This window comes from Propithecus coquereli, unplaced genomic scaffold (genome assembly GCF_000956105.1).
Source record: "Propithecus coquereli isolate 6110/MARCELLA unplaced genomic scaffold, Pcoq_1.0 Scaffold142, whole genome shotgun sequence".
Taxonomy (NCBI): Eukaryota; Metazoa; Chordata; class Mammalia; order Primates; family Indriidae; genus Propithecus; species Propithecus coquereli.
The window spans coordinates 3663453-3681768 of record NW_012138525.1 but is presented as its reverse complement, the minus strand read 5'-3'; the positions used below and the strand labels follow the sequence as shown (position 1 = coordinate 3681768).

Genomic DNA, 18316 nt, shown 5'->3' with positions numbered 1-18316 from the left:
AAAAATGAACCTACTTAAGATGAGTATTTTCATTATAACACCTTCGATTTCCTGAGAACCCACTGCAGGCAGCGGGCTTAAGGCTTGACGTGCAATATCCCACAGATTTAACCCTCAGAGCATAGGAAGCTGAGTAATTATTACATCAGCCTGGCAGAAGAGGAGAATGAAGCTTGGAGAGGTTGACAGGGTCTATCTACCTGCAAGCTTGTGTTTCTCCATGGCCGCTCTGGAGACCGCTCCAGACTTTCTATGTATGTGAGAAGCCCAGGGAAGGGCAACCTTTTTGGAATGGAAACTTCATGGATTTGTTCTGCCTATTTGGGGTGGCAATCCGCTGGCCCTGCTAAGGGTATTTCTTTTTCTTTATTTTTGGGGGTCGGTATGTTATTTTAAGATGCTAATGGAGACGGGTGGGTTTGAAGACAAATGGGTTTTTTCCTTTTTTACGCAGTGGAAAGCTCGCTCAACACTGTCTCTAGAAGTCCAGCCTTGCAGCCTCCGAAAGAACTGGTGCACGTGCTGGCGGCGGGGAGAGGGCGCCCGGGTGGCTCTTTGAGTCGGGGAGATCCCTTCCGGAATCGCAAAAGTCAAATTGGGTCCCGGGCTCGCGGGGCGGGGCGAGCTGGTGGGGGCGGAGCCAGACACGGCCACGCCCCCAGCCGCCCGGAAGTGACGTGAGCGGACAAAGGCAGCGCGCGCCACGAGCTGTGGCGTGTAGTCCCGGTTTGGCGTAGTTGCCGTGGGCTTGTGGCGTCGCCGCCGCCGCCGCAGCTGCCGGCACTCTCCCTTCCTCTTCCCCGTCCTCTTCTCCTGGGTCCCGGGAGCCCCTGCCCGGGGTGAGTAGCGGGAAGCGGCGCGGAGGGGAGGCAGCCCCGGGAGAGGGGAGGCCGCGACCCCCAACTGCCTCGGCGCCCGGAGGCCCCGGCTCGTCACGTGACCCAGGCGCGTGAGCGCTTGCCGGTCCGGGCCCCACGTGCGCGTCCCCAGGAGGTCCTTAGGCCGGACCTGGATAGGGACATTGGGAGTCCATGGTTGAGGTAGAAGAGTAAAGCCAAGGCACCCAAAGCCTGAGTGCGGCACTCCCCCACGCCGGTGTCCAGGCCACAGCAAGTCCCTTTCTCTCCCTGAGCCTCAGTTTTCCTCCTGAGAAACGGGAATTAGGAGAGCACCCACTCGGAGGGCGGGTGTGAGGAATCAGTAGAAGGCCCAGCTCAGAGCCTGGCACAGTTAAGTGTCCGTGGCATAGCAGTTGGTATCGTATTCATCCGTGGGCCTCTCCCCGGCTCTGGCCCGACACAGGTGCAGCTCGGGAGCCCTTGGGGCCAAGGTCAGCCTGTTTGCAGGGAGGCTGCCGTATCGAAAAGCCCAGGCTTTCTGCCCACCAACTGCGTTGTGTTTTCTCTCTCTGGACCTTGGTTCTTCATCTGTACAAGAAGGAGTTGAAACAGGTGGTATCAGAGGCCCTGAAGGTGGGGTGGGACAGTGTAGCAGATGGTTGTCATGTGGAGAATGATTGCCCAGGGAGATGGGATGAGCCCCTGGGAGGGACAAGGAGCCTGGATTCCCTCTTGAATTCTGTTCCTGGTTTCCCGTGTGTGTTTTCATATACTTCCTTTGGTGTGTTCTTTTTTCTGTCTGTAGACTAGGGACTAGGGGTGGGTTGGAGATACAGGTGGAACGTTTTGGTGAAGGTCAGAGCGGTAGGATAACAAGGAGAGCATTTCAGAAATCTCTGCAGTGGTTCAGTGTTTATACGGAGGGGAAGCTCACTTCCAGCCCTGCCAATTTGCCGGGCTGTTGGAGTCTGCTGGATACCAGTTAACTATCCCTTGGGTGTGTCTGACACTCTACAGTTCACATGGCATTTCAGTGCATTTTTCTCACTTGATCCTCACAATTGGCAAAGTTGACAAGAATTTCCTTTGATGGAGTTTCTGAAGCTCAAGAGACAATCTGCTTGGCACTGTGTTGGGCACTGTAAGCTTTTCATATTGCACATTTAATCATCACAGCCTTTACATACAGCCAGTGTTACTGTTCCTGTTGTATAGATAAACTGAGAATGCTGAGGTTAAGTGTCTTATCTGAGCCTACATGGCTGTTGAGCAGAGCTGAGATTCACACCTGGTTCATCTGACTCCATCAGACTCTGTTAGGTTTTAAATTTTTCCCTACTTTTTTTTTTTTTTTTTGGTCTATGTCCCTCTTTTTTTTTTTTTTTTTTTGGTCTATGTCCCTCTTTCCCACCACTTCTTTTTCATAGAGCACTCTGCCATTCTCATATGTTCAGCTGCTGTCCACACGGATCTAGGGAGAATAGGTGGACTGCAAGAGGGAGGAGGTAACTTTAGGCAGGCTTTTGCCTCCTGTTGCTTTTAGGCTTTTCTTAGAGACTTAGAAGAGGAGGATGGCATGACTGTGCAAATGTCAGCCAGTGAGTTCAAGCTCCATCCTCTACTGTGGATCCTGGAGACGGGAAGCAGTGGCTGGGGCAGCTGCCTGGGTGTTGCCCTAAACAGCTTGGAGGGGGAGGAGGAAGAGGCCAGGTGACCGTGAAGGATGCAGGATCGCATTCTACTGGCTGAGCAGACATTTACTGTAAGCAGAGTGTTTCGTCGCTGAGCTAGCCTAGTGTGCACACAAAGCCAGGCTGTGCCCCTGGCCCCTTCCCAGGCCCTGCAGCCAGGTAGCTTCCTGCTGTGTGGCTGACCGACCTTGCTGTTCCTTCTGACTCCTAGCAACCTCCTGCCCCACTCCAATCTGGACACCCAGAGGCAAAGCATAGACAGGACCCTAGGAATCATGTTTATTAATGAATCAGCTGTTAGAGCAAATGTCAGCTATACTTGCTGTTTCCCGATCTAGCTGTGCCTCCCCTGGCTTGTTCCTAGAATCTGCATGTAAGTGGAATTCTTGTAAATTGGATTATTCGGGGGACTTTGACATGTAAACGAATCATGTTGTAAGGCTTTTGGTAAAGCAAAAAATTATATTGTTGGTAACAGCCTTCAGTGTTATCAGTTTTGAATGGTTGGACTTTGTAGGATTTTCTTAAAAGTGGAAAATGGCTATAGCTGCACAAAGCCAATTCTTTCATTCATTTGACAACCAGTTAGTAAATGCCCACCTTGTATCAGGCAGTGGGCTAATGGTGTACAAAGTAATGTCCCTGCCCCCTAGGAAGCTTGCATCTTGGGAGGGGAGGCAGACAGACAGAGAAGAGTACAGCCCGGTAAGTGTTGGGCTCAAATTTATTCTGTTCATTTGGTTAGAAGTGAACTTTTTGTTGAATACCTGTGTGCTATGTGGGATGCAAGAGAAATACAGTGATAAATCTTGGATGTTGCCATTGCTCTCTAAGGAGTTCCTGGTCCTGTGGGGAGATAGATTTGAATACAAAACCTTCGGTTTGCCACGACTGGTGGGCGGTAAGGGAGGGAGGGCTGAGCTCGACTGGGAGTTGTGCCGGTGTGGTGTGGAAGAGTTGGTTTTGATGCTGTCCTCTGCTTGATGGATGGAGGAGCTGTGACATGGTAGCCATGGTGCCTGTGGGCATGGGGCAGGCAGCCCACTTGGCCTGTGTCCTTAACCCTCTTGACCCATGACATAAGTAGCCCCCAGACCTAGCTACATGGCGACATTCAGGCTAGTGGCCCCTTTTCCTGTCAGCTCTCAAAGTCCACCCTGGCACACCTACCAGTCTTAGGGATTGGCAGGTCTGGTTGGAGCGAGCGTTCATTCTTGTAAGCAGTGTGCCCCTTTCTCTTTCCAGGGGTGCGGTTCCAAGTGCTAGGACGCTGGTGTGGGGGCATGGTGGTGAGCCTGCAGTATTTAGAGTGAAGTTCCTCCCCGGGCCTGTTACCCAAAGGACTTCTCGATTGGTGCAGTGATCGCAGCTTGTCTTCCTCGTGGCCCCAAACCCTTGTGCCCGAACAGCGAAGTGAGGGGATCAGTCTGGAGTTGCCTCAAGAGTCTGAAGCGGGATCTCAGTAGGCTCCTCTCCGGGCACAGTAAAAGGGTTCCGTTAAGGGTGGAAACAGTGACAATCACAGAGCTGAGGAGAACCAGACTCTGGTGGGCACACGGATGTCCTCAGCTCTCTTCTGGTCCCTCAGGAGGCCAGTGTATGACCGTGTCTGTGAAGGATGCCTGAAGGTGCTGACGGCGCCAGGTCTGGCGGTGGAGAGGAGCGGCTCTCAGCGGCCACGGTGGGCCCTTCCCTCGTGCCCCCCTGGCTGGCAGGGTATCTGGAAAAGGCTGACCAGTGACAGAAGCAGAATGGCATCAGTTAGCATTCTCGAGCTGCTGGGCTGGGCCGGACCTGCTGTTTCTGGAAGGTTCCTTCTCAGGACAAGTTTGGAGTACAGTTGTGCACTGGGGGCTACCAAATGTGACCAGTGAAAATTCTTCAGATTTTTTCTTGTTTTTTTTTCTTTTTTTTCTCTCTGTAGTCCGTCAGTCACGTTTCCCCGGCCTTGCGCTGCTCCTCAGGGGCCCTTTTCTGCTTCCTCTCTGGCTACTCTTGAAGCCCTTAAAGCAGCAGTCCCCGGCCTTTTGGCACCTGGGACCAGTTTCGTGGAAGACAGTTTTTCCACAGACTGAGGGTGGGGGAGTGGGGTGTCGTTCTGGGTGCAGGTGGTGCGGAGCTCAGGAGGTGATGTGTGGCCCGTTTCGTAATGGGCTGCGGCCCGGGAGTTGGGCACCACAGCCTTAAAGCATTCCTTGGTCTTAGGGTTTTTAAACTTTTAGTTGTTTTTAAGGACCGTACTGGTTGTCCTCGTGGGGATCAGTGACTTACTGCAGCCCCATGACGTGCACAGTCCTGGACTTCCAGCGGTTCGGCTTCAGCGTGCGGACGGACACACCGCGCTTCTCTGGTGCCGGATGGCAGCGACGAGCCGCAGCTCCCAGTCAGCCAGGGTCTTCCGTTTACAGTGTGTCCAGCTCACGCGCAGCAGCTGCTGTCGTTGTCATTCCCCTACCGCTACTTGTCCTGCATCCACTAGCTGGCCACTGCCATTCCCACTCTGCCTCCCTCAGGCTAGGGCCCAGCACAGCCACTCGCCCTTCAGAAATTCAGTTGACGAGTTTGCCATTATGGACAGACTGGACCCGTGGCACCTGGCACTCAGGGCCCACCATAATCCAGGCTCATCTTCCGCAGCGTCCTCTTCCTTTCATCCTCTGATGGCACACTGTCACACCACCTCTACCTCTTCCTGTACCCTCCGTCCAGCATTCCTTGTCCGTCAAGGCCCAGCCAGGGGCTGCCGCCCTCTGGGCTGCTGCCCCTGTCTGCCTTTTAAAAAGGATTCCTCTACCCTTTGACTTTTCCCACCATCTTATGACTCATGGTCCCCATTTTTCTGCTGTGTATTTTAGTTGGTGCCATTTTCTTTCCTGTCGTGTAGTGGACTGTGAGCTTTCTGGGGGTCAGGGCTTTGTCTTGACAAGCTTCACAACAAGGACAGTGCCTGTGTGTGGTAAGCCTTGGTTGATAAGTGCCAGTTCCTCAGGGAAGGGATGTGATCCTCTGTCCCTCCCTGACATGATGTGGCTGGGCTGGCTCTGTGTGGAGCGTCGGGCCACCAAGCTGTCATCCCTCTCCTGAAGGGCTTGGTGGGCCCCAGCTCTGCTCCTGGGCCCATCATGCTCTGTCGTTTTCTCTCTGTCCGTTCTGGCAACAATCTCCTTGTCGGTGTCTGCTTTCGCCCTTGGCCCCTACGATGTACACAGCTGCCAAGTCTTCAGAATCCCAGATCTTCTCATGCCACTCCCAGCTTAGCCTTAGGGTGGTTAGAGCTCATGCTCTTGAAGTTGACCCGTAAGACCTTGAGATTCCAGTCGCAAGGGCTCTGCACATCCTTTTCTTCCAGGAGCAGCATTCTCACCCTCCGTCAGTTCCAGCTGCTGTGTTATTTCTTTGGGGATGCCTTCCTTAACCCCCACCGAGTCAGCTCCCCGGAGCGGGTGCCTTTCTAGCGTCTCACACTCCGCAGCCCTCACCGCGGTTGTGGTTGTGTGTGTCTGTGTAGTTGTTTTCTGCCTGGCTGTGCCCCCGGTTCACAGCATGGTGCCTGCCAGAGTCCCTGCTTCCCATTAAGGAAGGACTGGACCCCACAGTGAGTTGTTTCTGTGCCGAGTGGGAGGGAGAGGGTGTGGGAACTCCTTAGACCCTCCCAGGGTCTGCTGTCGCACCCTCCTCTGTGGTCCTTTCTCTTCAGTGTAGATCGGGGTTCTCTGTCCCCTGGGCCAGAAGCCAGAGTCAGGTGTCATGTAGAGCATGTCAAGAACTCAAAGCCAGGATGCTGGGGCTCATGCTTTGAGCACACAAGACAGTAGGCGCTGTCATCCCAAGGGGGGAAGCAGATTTGGGGATACTGGACATTCCTCTGTGCTGGGCAGGATTGTGTGACTTTTGAAGCCTGGTGTGAGACTGGCCCTCTGCCTGTGGGGCCTTCCTGCCAGGTCCCCGGCTGGGCTGATTCACTCCTCTTTTCCTTACGCAGGAGAGGTGCCATTGCTGATTGTGGTGCTTGAGCAGAACCTTGGTTGGTGACAGCATGACGAGTGAGGTGATAGAAGATGAGAAACAATTCTATTCGAAGGCCAAGACATACTGGAAACAGATCCCACCCACCGTGGACGGCATGCTTGGGGGGTATGGCCACATCTCCAGCATCGACATCAACAGCTCCCGGAAGTTCCTGCAGAGGTTTTTGAGGGTAGGCAGGTCTGGTGTGCTCTCCAGGAGAAGCTGTGGCTCTGGTGGCACTGCTGGGTCTGTGTGAGGTGCCACCTTTTATATGTAACACTGCTGCAGGGTCTTTGGTTACCTGTTGGTACCTACCCCAGGGCCTTGAGCTGGGGTGGTAGGGTGACTTCTGGACTGTGGACTTAGCTTTAAGGTTATCAGACAGCAGCTGGCTGATATGGCAGAATTGAGGCGCCAGCATTGGGCAGACTTCTCTCAAACTGTTTGGTTTCACCAGGGACAAAACCCTTGCTCTCCTGCCATGTGCGTGGGTGTCTGGGCTTTGGCTGTTCTGCTGGACTCAGACTCCTAGTTATTAACCGTGGGTTCTGCCTCACCTCTCCCACCCCCCACCCACCTCTGTACCAGGCTGGGATCCCCACAGCTGGGGTCCCCGGGCCTGCCCCTTTCTTGTCTCTCCCTTGGCCAGCACTGGCGGCTGCTGCTTGCCCCACTCCATCCGGCATCACCCCTCCATCTGCTTTCCATCTCCCCAGCCTTGTTACCAATTGGCCCCTCTGCCATTCTTCTGTCTGGAATTTCTTCTCTGTGCTGTTGTTTTCCTGGGGTCTCAGGAGAGATTAGTGCACCTGTTCAAGTTATCACCTTGAAGTAGATAGAAGTGGCTTTCATTTTAGAAAGGTGTGGCCCAGAAAAAGAATGTCCCATGCTCACCACCCCAATCCCCGGCCTCCCCAGCAGTGCTGGCCGCCAGCTTGTACTGAGGCCTTATTTGAGTCTTGTTCCCAGGGCTCATGAGGGAGGGTCCCTTTGGTAGGTCATATGCCTTCTCTGTCTTTTAGGAAGGCCCGAACAAGACAGGAACTTCCTGTGCCCTGGACTGCGGCGCTGGCATTGGAAGGATCACCAAGCGACTGCTCTTGCCGCTGTTCAGGGAGGTGGATATGGTTGACCTGACAGAGGACTTTCTGGTTAAAGCCAAGACCTACCTGGGGGAGGAAGGCAAGAGGGTGAGGAACTACTTCTGCTGTGGTCTCCAGGACTTCAGCCCGGAGCCGGACTCTTACGACGTGATCTGGATCCAGTGGGTGATAGGTGAGGGTCCTGCTGCCCTTACCTGCACATCTCCTGCCACGTGGGTTCCCCACACGGCCTTGGGAGCGGGCTCTATGCTCCTGCAGCAGGCGGGCCCGCAGGGATCCCCCTGTGCTTTCCAGGACTCTGGGGGGAGACTCTGCCTGAAAGGTGGATCTCCTCCTCCTAGGTTTTGTTTCAACTGAATACCTGCTACCATCCATTTGGGGGCAGTTTTCTGTTGAAACATTTTAAATGGCCGATAACTTACCACATTCAAAGAAGGGAAAATGAGTTGTATGAGGATTTTTTTTTTAATGAAAAATGTAAGCCATGGCTGCCCCTGCTGTTTGCAGTGAGCAATCCCTGCTTTGATACCCCCGTCCTGTGTCTACTTGCCCTAATAGCACACCTAGAATGCTGTGCCCTGGTGGCAGGCCACTGCACTAGTAGACAGCCTCCACCTCCAAAGCGGGCAGCACAGCTCTGCTGTGGACATTCTGGGTCTGGCCCTAAGAAGCCTCTGTGTGGACTGTTAACGCAGGGCAGGAGACCTGCCGTAGGAGCTCCGGCAGTGCCATGACCTTAGCCCACGTACACTCCCCCGATCCAGGTCTAGAGAGGTGGGTGGCATAGTGTGTAGGTAGTGGGCAAGGTCAGCTTCGTACTTAGTGTGCCTTTGGGTAGGTGACTTGTGAGCCAGTTTAGTAAACCCTTGAGGACTGCTGGGAGCCAGGGAGGCCATGTGTGTGCACCAAATGCCGGGCACAAATGAAGGGCTCAGTGAGCAGTGGCTGGAAAGCGCATCCCATCCTGTGGCCTGTGTACATTTGCATCTTTCCCCTGGTAACCTTGCCTCTGCCCTCCCCAGGCCACCTAACAGATCAGCACCTGGCCGAGTTCCTACGGCGCTGCAAGGGGGGCCTCCGCCCCAATGGCATCATCGTCATCAAAGACAACATGGCCCAGGAGGGCGTGATCCTAGATGACGTGGACAGCAGCGTGTGCCGGGACCTTGAGGTGGTCCGCAGGATCATCCGCAGTGCAGGCCTCAGCCTCCTGGCCGAGGAGAGGCAGGAGAACCTCCCGGATGAGATCTACCACGTCTACAGCTTTGCCCTGAGATAAGCCTGGGCTGGCAGGAGAAACTGAGGAACCACAGCCCAGGTGAGGGTTGCTGGCAGTTGGGTGAGATCCAGGCTCCACGCTGATGGTTCGGAATGTTGAGAGGCCGCTAAATATACCTGTCTGCCGTCTACTCACTATACAGACTCTTCTTAAAAAGGCAAGGTGGGGCTCATGGGGAGGAGTGCTACTGAGTCCACAGTGAGGCAAGAGCCTGGCCGCGCTGTGCTGAGAGGTGCGGACTGGGTGGTAGGGGCTGGGGGTGCAGCCCAGGGGGCTCCAGCTGCTCCCTACGTGGGAATGCAGTGATCACACCAGGAGCTGGTTCCCTGGGTCCCCAGTCTTCCTTCCAGCCACAGGCCTGGCTGTAAGAGGAAGGGAATGAGCCTTAACTTGGGGGTGGAGGACTTGGACTGTGGTCTTTACTTAGGGGGAGGAACGGAGCTGGGCAGGTGGGTCTCATGGGCATCTGTCCAATTGCTTGTGGGAGTGTTCGCGTGCCAAGCCCTGTTCAGTGATGGGGTCCTGGTGGCGGTCACAACAGCCTGCAGCAAGGGGAGAGGTCTGTGGCCTTACTCTTCACTGGGCTTGGGGCTCCTTCTCGGCGGGCATTTTCAGTGAGAAATAAAAGGGTGAGCCCTCGTACTGTGAAGGCCCCAGCCCGTCTGGAGTGGTGCTTCTTTACAGGGACAAGTGTCACATATGCCCCCAAATGCTGCATCTGCTCCTGCCTACCACGTCTTCTTCCTGTACTGGCTGCCGTGGGATCCTTTATCCTAAACTGGGGAGGGGAGGGGCAGAAATGTCATACAAGGACCTTTAAGGCCAAGAGAATCAGTTTAATTTTATAATATAAATATATCATTTAGTTACCTTAGCTTATGCCCAAAGGCATTTACACAAGCCACAACGACCAGTGCGACCTGGACGTGAGTTTGTGAGGCCTCCACGCTGGGCGGTGCAGTCAGCTGTCTTGGTGGCTTGCTGTGTCTGGTGAGCCCCTCACAAAACGAGATACTTCTGAAAGGGTTGTTCCTGGTTGTGCCCTCATGATTGCTTTTAGCAGAAGCCATGGTCCCCGAGGCCCTGGGTTTGTCCTGAGCAGAGCTGCCACGAGAGCACAGCCCTGATAGGCGGGGCCACAGGTGACCCAGCCCCAGAGCTGTAGGTGGTGGCAGGGTCAGCTCAGCTTTCAACACCAGGAAGATGGGCCTGTGGCGGCCCACAGCGCCTTCTCCCCCAGTTCACCAAAAGCACTTCTGCGAGTGGCAGAATCTGGAGTGAAGAGAGGCAGGAGTAGGGCCTCGTCGGGTGCCACCCACAGGGCACACCCCTGGCTTCCTTCCGGCTCCAGCTGCGCCTCCACACAGGACAAACCAGGTTCCTGTAGCTCCTGGGGATGCTTAGACCTGGCACTGCCTCAAATTCAGAGGGTACTGGTCCAAAGTCTAAATCCTGTCCCTTTTCCAGTGTGGGCTGAGACTTGGGGAAGGGGACAGTTTTCCTGAAGACACAGAGCCACACCTTTTACCACTGGGATGATTATAGCTGTGGCTTCTGCCTGGCTGGCTCTGTACTCATAAAGGGTGCATCTCATCTCCCAGATCAAAAGACCCTGCCCCAAGGCTGTCACGGGCACTCAAATCCATCACAGGTTGACTTAAGCTGCCCACACCCTGTTCCCTTTAGTCCAGCCCTGTCAGATGTCATCTTCAAGGGTGCCGCTGTGCTCGCTGAGAAGGTACCACTTCAGCTGGTCAGGTAGAGGCAGGGCTTTGACCTTCACATCCACAGGCCACGGCTGAAGGTAGAGGCGGATATACACACGACACAGATGCTTGAGGGGCGGGGGATAGCTCTCCAGCTGCCTCAAGGAGAAGTGGAGGGCCTGGATCTTTTCTGCCAGGCTGCCTACCGGGTGGATATTAAAGTTTTCAGGCAGTTGGAGTTTCTGGGAGTTAGTCACCATGAGGTCCAGGACAGTCTCGGCTTTGCGCAGGAGGTCCACATGGCTCTCGTCTTCGGCGCAGCCTGGGTGGGAACAGAGCCTCTCGAAGATGATGTGAAAGCCAGACCAGCAGGACGCACCATGGAGGGAACAGTTGTAGGCAGCGCCAGACTCCAGCAGGAAGCGCAGGAGAGGGAAATGCAGTTTAAAGCTCTTGAGGCAAATATGGGTGAGGGATTCGTGGGCTGGGCATTCGCTGGGGTCTGCCCCATGAGCCAGCAGCAGTTGCGTTACTTGGAAGCAGAAGCGGTTTATCATCTGGGCCTCCTCTTTGTCCCCTCCCACGGTCTCACCAAGCAGGAAGATGATGCAGGTGAACACGGTGTCCCCATCTTTGGTGGTAGCCTTGACATCTGCCCCTAGAGGAGCCATTAGAACAGAAGGTGGGAGAAGGCCTTCGCCTTGCACAGCAACACTACGTGGTTAAGGGAGTCGGGGAGCCTGCAGAGAGTGAAGTGGTGAGAAAAGGGGGGACACGGGACAAGCCTCACCTCCTTCCAGCAGGAGCCGGATGTTCTCAGTATTGTGGATCTGCACACCGTCGCTGCTGGCCAGAGCGTGCAGCAGAGCAGTCTTTCCTAGGGAGCGGGGAGGGAGAATGAGACGAGTGGGAAGCCGGGAGCCTGGTCAGGGCAACCCAGAGATGGGTGGAAAGCAGACACTCCGTCAGAAAATGAACTTCAAAAGGACTGAGCTCTCACAGTGGGCTCTGCGGGAGACAGGCTTCTGGCCATTCTCCTTCCACCCCCACAAAACTTGGAGCAGAAGGGCCAGTGGAGGTAGGATTTTTCTGGCCCTGAGATGCTACCTGAGACCCAGGCTGGGTCTCCCAACAGGAAGCCATTGTTCCCTTAGAAGCTGAGTGCACACATACCCCTTTTCCTCCTATAGGCAGCCCTCGAGGGCCAGCCTGGGGACAATGCACTGCCTCTCGAAAGCCTCTGAACTCGGCAAGTCAGCAAAATCCACCTGTGGACCCAGCCATGCTGTGTCATCAGACAGGGCCAGTCTCCAGCCTGCCCTCACTGATGTCCTGGAGTACACAGGGTGTCCCTTACAAAGTGCCCAGGGCCCAGGCTGTCCTGCAGGAGGACCCACCGTGCTTGTCAGCTGCATTGACGTCGGCACCAAGGTCCAGGAGGCGCTGCAGGCAGGGCAGGCGCTCTGGCTCTTCGCTGGCCAGGTCCAAGGGGCTGCTCTCATGGATCTGAGCCGGGGGAGCACAAGCCAGGTTGGCCTGGGGGAATGTGGTGGGGCCTACGAGGCTGCTCGGGCCCCTACACATCCCCCTTCAAAGCAGGCAGGACCTGGCACTCACCCGGTCCCTTCGATTGATGTCGGCCCCGTGCTGCACCAGCAGCTGCACCATGTCCGGCTGATTCCGCAGGACGGCGATGTGCAGGGCCGTGTAGTAGGTGACTGGGTCTGAGGGCACAGACACAGCTTGTGTCAGTCCTGCCTATCGGCATTCTCACAACGTGTCCGGGCCTGGCCTCAGGGCCCAGCCCCAGCTCTCACCTGAAATGTCCAGAAGCTGCAGGCCCAGGCTCCTGTCACCACTGGGGTCAAGACAGGGCTGTCCTCACCAGATGCTAAGATCCTGGGGGTGTTCTGGTGGGCATGCTACTCAACCTGTTTGGGCTTTGGTTTCCTCTTCTGTAAAACGGTGCCATAAAATGGGGCATCTCCTCTCAGGACTGTTGGGACCCTCTGGGTGGCAGCTCCTGGCTGCTCTGCTCCTTGAGCCTGGCACCAACAGCGAGAATTCCGATGGGCCTCCCTCCTTAGCTCCTCGAGCTTCCGGGAGCCCAGCAGCCTCTGAGCCCATCCTCAGTGGGGAGGGAGACATGCTTGGCTGTATCCTGGGTGCACACAGGCCCGTGTTCAGTCACAAGGCAGCCTGTCTCCTGACTGGCCCTGCCCTGCACCGGTGAGAGCCAGAGGAAAGGAGGACAGCTCCGTCACGTCCTCGGCACTCACAAGCCAGAAGCTGACAGGGTCCTGCTGTGATTTATGCCTAATGTGGTTTATCTGTTTCCTCCTCTCCTTGTGGCATGAGCAAAAACGCAAATTGGCTCAGAGTAAGTGGCAGAAAATTACCTTCCCTCAGCTCTGGGCACAGTGCCAGCAGCCGCATTTTCACATTAATGGAAGTGAGGATTAATCTGGGAGCTGGGAAAGTTTGCTAAATCACACGGTAGAGACAGCAACACACTGGCTCTTGGAACAGACGAGATAAGAGCCATTTGAAAGCCCACAGGGGGTTGGGAGACCACCCAGTGGGGGTTTCTTTGGTGGTCACTACACAGGAAGTAAATGAGGGAAGTCACTCCTAAGAGGACGATACAAGCAAGGGCGGAAGACCTGTTCACCCACTTAGAGCAGAGCCACACTCAAGCTGCCTGCCCACCCCCAGGCCCTCTGGGCTCTAGCTGACCTTCAAAGTTGAGATTGGCCCCATTCCGCAGAAGAACGTCTGCTGCCCGTGTCAGCCCCAGTTCAGCCATCTTGAGCAGGGCATTGCTCACACCTTCCTGGTAAAATGGAGAGTGGGCCTTCCTCTCCAACAGCTCAGTGAGAACAAGGAGTCGGCTCTCCTCGTTGGCAACATAACTAGGCCTGGAGCAGGAGACAGACAGTTGAGGTTAGGCACAGCTGTAGCACGAGCTGAGCCAGGCACCCTGTGGGTGGGCAGCCTTTAGTGTCCTGCTGTAGTCACCCACCAAGGCAGGGCCCTGGCTTTGTAGGGGCAGAAAGTCTCTCTTGGGAGAAAGTCTAAAGTGGAGAGAGGGCCAAGCTGGGTCTTTTAAACTGGAGCTGACGCCTGGGTTTGCTGAGAAAGGACTGGCTGGCTGCAGTCTTATCCCAAGTTGCCCAAAGAACCTGTCTCTGGCTTGGCTGTTGGGACTGAAAGGAACCCCTAAGGCCAGGAGCCAGAACCAGTCTCTGATGCTCCTTCCTCAGAAAGCCCTTCACACTCTTAATACCCAAGCTCTCCCTGAGCTGCAGGACGCCAGGGCAGCCAGCAGAGCCTCCTCCCTCCCCTCCCACACAGACCTTCAGCCTCGCTCCCAGTCTTCCCAAGGGGGGTGCACAAAGGCCCCTCGCATCCCAGCGCCAGCCCACCTGGTCAGACTCACCTGGAGCCCTCTCTGGCCTCCCTGGCCAGCACTAACTGCTAAGAGCTGCTGAGGCTTTCCCCAAAAGCTCAGGCCCAGGCACAGCTGCATGCCCTTGGACGCAGATGACCGTCCCATTTCTGCCTCCTGGTGAGGTTTCCCTTCGCCACCCGTGGGTGCTCCCCACCCATCTCCCTTTGTCTCACCCATCTGTTCCCCTTCAATTGGCTGGTGGGCAGGGTTCCATCTCATCCCCCTGCACTGATCCTAGACCTGGAGAGCGCCCAGAGCACCATGGATGCAAAGCAAGCACTGGGGACAGTTGCTGCATGATGTCTGAGGCTACCACAAAGGCCATGCAGTCCCCCTTGGCTGCCCTACTCTCACTCATCCTGCACAGCCTCAGTTAAAGAAACACCTTGCGCTGCACTTTCAGAGCAAGCCTCAAGGTGAACAGAGTTGATATAGTGATGAAGAACGCCTGGGTTCTTCATCCATCAAAGTCCCTGGAGAGACTCCTAACATCCCGTGTTCGAAATTCCAACTGATAACGTCCCCCCGAGCCCCCTTTCCTCGGCTCTTTTCTCCGTTACACCTGATGTACTCATTACTGATCAGTGTGCCAGTCTCTACGGAGCATAAGCACCATGAAGGCCAGGGATATGTTTAGCCCACTGATGTCCCCCTAGTGCTCAGCACAATGGGCAGCGAATACTGACTTTCCAACATCTATCCCATAGGTTCACGGACGGACCTGCTTTTGTCTTTACAAATGCGAACCCAGATACAAAAAGTTCATTTTCGCACCGCTCTGGGGTAAGAACTGAAGCCTTCACAGATTCCACCCTGCTGCCCTGCAACTCTGTAGGGGAGGGCACAAGACAGGCAGGGCACAGGGTGGGGCCCTGAGGCGTAGGCCCTGCCGACACCCCACCCTTGGACCCTCCCTGCCCTTTGCCAGCGCTGGTCTCTTGCACCTCCACCCTGCAAGGGGCAGGATAGGGGTCAGCGCGAAGGAGCTTGCGCTGGGAGCACGCAACTGGCTTCCGCCCGTCTCTCCATCAGTAAAAGGGAGAGACAGCCACCCCACCCCGCCAAACTTGTAGTGACACTTCAAGCGAGAAGTAGCGCCGGGTCGGAGAGGCCTCGGCCCGCCGACAGGAAAGAGCGAGTTACCGGTCCAGGGGCTCTTGCCGCTCGGGGTCCTGGATCCCTAAGGAGCCCAGAATCGCATCCACCAGCGGCTGGTACTCGAAGATGATCCTCCGGAAGCCGTGCAGAAACGGCATCGCGGCGGCCCCCGGGCGCGGCAGGGCGGCTGCGCTTTCCGCCGAGGCCGAGACGCCAACTGGACACGTTCCAGAGGCCGCGAACCGGGCCAGGCTCTGCTGCTCCAGCCCCTGCGGCCTCCCCGGTTCGCCGCCCAAGCCGCCGCTCCGCGCCGGAAGTGACTCTCGCACTACTTCCGGTCCGCGCCGGCCCGGGGAAGTGCGCGCGTGGCGACAGCGCCCCCGTGCGGGCTCGGAGGACCCCGGCGCGGCCGGGACCGCGACTAGGGGACGGATCCAGTGGAGTGTTTTCCAGGGGATCCCGGGGGGCCAAGCGGAGTGGGGGCGTAGACCCGAGCCGAGTCCGATCCGAGACCCAGGCGGGCCTCCCCTTCCTGCCAATGTCCGGCCCGGCCCTGCATCGCCCTGCGATCCCTCCCGCGGCCGCTGGGCGCCGTCCGAGCTCCGCCCATTGCGCTCCCCAGCGCGGCCGTGCTTGGTGTGTCTCCGATGCTCCCGTCGCGCTGGGCTCCGGTCAGACAGCCGCTCCTTCCGGCTTAGCCTGGCTCTTGCCTCCCCATGAGGAAGGGCTGCGGCCACCTCTGTCACCACCTGGGCACACTGACTGGAATGACGAGTACCACGGCCCCCTCACGTCACCTCCCCACGGGCGATGGGGACAGTTCTTTATTCTCTGTTCCTGGGAGCACCTGGCCAGGCAGGCTGCCAGCTCTTTCCACTTTCTGCCTTGAGGGACTCAATGAACTTTATTTGGATTGATTGATTGATTGATACAGAGCCTCACTCTGTCGCCCAGGCTAGAGTGCAGTGGCCAGATCAGAGCTCACTGCAGCCTCGACGTCTTGGACTCAAGCGATCCTCCTGCCTCAGTCTCCGGAGCAGCTGAAACTGCAAGCCTGTGCTACTATGCAAGGCTGATTTTTTAAAGTTTTGTAGATACGGGTCTTGCTGTGTTGCCCACTGCACTCCAGTCTGGGTGACAGAGCAAGACCCTCTCTCTAAAAAGGAAATAAATAAATAAATAAATAAAGGCTCATTTTAAGATAACCTGATGTGTCTTATAACTAAACATTTCAAAAATGAGCAGAGTAAAGGCCCTCCGCCATGAACAACACAGACTTGACAAGAAAAACCAATCCAAAGCCTGCCAGGTCCAGCCATGGGGACCCAGCAGGGTAGAAGATGCAGGTAGGGCTGGATAACCGCTTGCTATTAAGTTAAAATTGTAGTGCAGATCAAATGACAAGCTATCAAAATTCCCATCAGGAACTCCAAATGCCATATTTTGCTTCCCCCACCATTGCCTAAGGGAGCAGGAAGGAGGGGCAGGGGCGGGCGGCTGTATTTAAGCCCTTTAGAGCAGCGCCAGCTTGGGTTTCCCAGAAGCAACTCGGGACCACAGGGTCTGGGGCTCCCAGCACACATCTGCCTTGGTTCTCCCATCAGGAAAGAAGTCTCTTCTCCTAGAGGGAAATAAGGAAACTTTGCTCACGCAGAAATGGAGATTTCCAGCTTGTCTTGTAAAATCTGAAAGGCCTGAATTCCCACTTAGCAATGATGAGCATCTGGATGGGGCACTCGCTCCGGGTGTGCCTCAGACTTGCCCAGGCATCGGCTTGGGGGTTTGGAGATGTCTGCCCCTGCTTTGAGGATCCATGTCCCTCACCGCCTTAAGCGAGCGCAAGGCCCTGAACAGTGCAGCCGCTCTCAGGTGACCCAGGGGCTTCACAGCCCTTCTCTTGGTTGACCTGGGTTGCTGGCTCCATCACGCAGGTGAGGACACCAAGACCTGACTTGCCCGAGGGCACACAGTAACTGGGGCGAGGCGCATCTGACTTGGGGTCCAGGGCAGAGCTGGGTGGGAGCACCTGGTCCGAGCCCTACTTCTGCCCTAGTTTCAGTGTCGGAGCAACACCCTAACAAAGTACCACAAACTTGATGGCTTAAAACAACAGAAATTTATTCTTTCCCAGTTCTGGGGCCTAGAAGGTCAAATTGAAGTTGTGGGCAGGGCCACACTCGCTCAAGACCCTAAAGAAGGTTCCTCTCTCGCCCCTTCCAACTCTGGTGACCCCAGGCGTACCTCAGCTTGGGGCAGCGTCATCCAGTCTCTGCCCACCTCTGCCTTCACGTGGCCTTGTTCCCCACGTCTGTGCCTTGGTCCAAATTGCCCTCTTCTTTCTAAGACACCAGGCATCAGCTTGAGGGCCCACCCTAATCTAGCACGACCACATCCGAACTTGATTACATCTGCAAAAACCCTCTTTCCAAATAAGGTCACATGCCAGGTACCAGGCCTAGGACTTGAACGTATCTTTTCTGGATGACACAAGTAAACCCACTATAAGGGGTGACCCCAGGCATGGGCCTTCTGGTCTCTGGGCCTCAGTTTCCTCATCTATAACCTGAGAGCCCTTCCAGCTCTGACAGTCAGTTACAGTAACAATAATAAGAGTCGTATTTATGGAGTCCTTTCTCTGTGCCAGGCACTGTGCTAAATGCTTGACATACTGATCTCATTAAATCCTATTAAGTAGGTAATATTACACCACTTTACAAGCAAGGTAACTGAGGCTCAGGGTGTTTGCCTGCTGCAGCACTGCTAGGTTGGGACTCCGGCCCAGGTCTGTGCAACCTTTCCACACATCTGGCCCCTGCGGCTCGGGTGTCCTCTCAGCTCCTCTGGCTCTGGGCCCGAGAGGTGCGGACAGGCAGGAGGGAGGCACTGACCCCTGCCCTCTCGCAGCCCCTGGGCACCGCACTGCGGAGCCAGGCCCTGCTGCCTGCCCGTCACCCAGGCTCCTATCTTTGAAAGCTCCGTGACCCCTGACCTCTCTGCTGTCAGCAAGGGCAGCCTTGTTTCCTGCATCTGCCTCCCATTAAGGCTCTGTCACTCAGACCCCTGGTTTCAGCTCTGACCCTTCTCTCTCCTTTCCTTGTCACTGTCCCTCATTGCCTGGCCAACTCCAGGGCTCCTCAGCAC

The 18316-nt window shown here is 55.9% G+C and overlaps 2 protein-coding genes across 3 annotated transcripts; one reads left to right on the top strand and one right to left on the bottom strand.

The window, feature by feature from the left end:
- Positions 1–742: 742 nt before the first annotated feature.
- On the top strand, positions 743–9054 carry NTMT1 (N-terminal Xaa-Pro-Lys N-methyltransferase 1). Its single transcript, XM_012639860.1, has 4 exons — positions 743–839; positions 6513–6728; positions 7561–7813; positions 8664–9054. The coding sequence occupies exons 2-4, from the start codon at positions 6567–6569 to the stop codon at positions 8918–8920; spliced, it is 672 nt and encodes a 223-aa protein (XP_012495314.1). The 5' UTR covers positions 743–839; positions 6513–6566; the 3' UTR covers positions 8921–9054.
- Positions 9055–9781: 727 nt separating this feature from the next.
- Positions 9782–15490, bottom strand: ASB6 (ankyrin repeat and SOCS box containing 6). 2 transcript variants are annotated; one of them, XM_012639858.1, is made up of 6 exons: positions 15221–15490; positions 13363–13544; positions 12244–12350; positions 12024–12132; positions 11417–11503; positions 9782–11284 (listed from the first exon to the last, which is right to left on the bottom strand). In XM_012639858.1, exons 1-6 carry the CDS (start codon positions 15331–15333, stop codon positions 10617–10619), a joined length of 1266 nt encoding a protein of 421 aa, XP_012495312.1. In that variant the 5' UTR covers positions 15334–15490; the 3' UTR covers positions 9782–10616. The 2 variants fall into 2 exon arrangements, with proteins under 2 accessions (XP_012495312.1, XP_012495313.1); XM_012639859.1 differs by lacking the exon at positions 12024–12132 and having other exon boundaries at positions 11180–11284.
- Between the last annotated feature and the right edge of the window lie 2826 nt (positions 15491–18316).

Coding starts and splice junctions, on each gene's coding strand:
- NTMT1 (XM_012639860.1), top strand. CDS start 6,567: ATGACGAGTGAGGTGATAGAAGATGAGAAACAATTCTATTCGAAGGCC. Junction 6,729..7,560: donor TCCTGCAGAGGTTTTTGAGG/GTAGGCAGGTCT, acceptor TCTGTCTTTTAG/GAAGGCCCGAACAAGACAGG. Junction 7,814..8,663: donor CTGGATCCAGTGGGTGATAG/GTGAGGGTCCTG, acceptor TGCCCTCCCCAG/GCCACCTAACAGATCAGCAC.
- ASB6 (XM_012639858.1), bottom strand. CDS start 15,333: ATGCCGTTTCTGCACGGCTTCCGGAGGATCATCTTCGAGTACCAGCCG. Junction 13,545..15,220: donor CGGCAAGAGCCCCTGGACCG/GTAACTCGCTCT, acceptor CTCCTGCTCCAG/GCCTAGTTATGTTGCCAACG. Junction 11,285..11,416: donor CCGGCTCCTGCTGGAAGGAG/GTGAGGCTTGTC, acceptor TGGCTCCTCTAG/GGGCAGATGTCAAGGCTACC.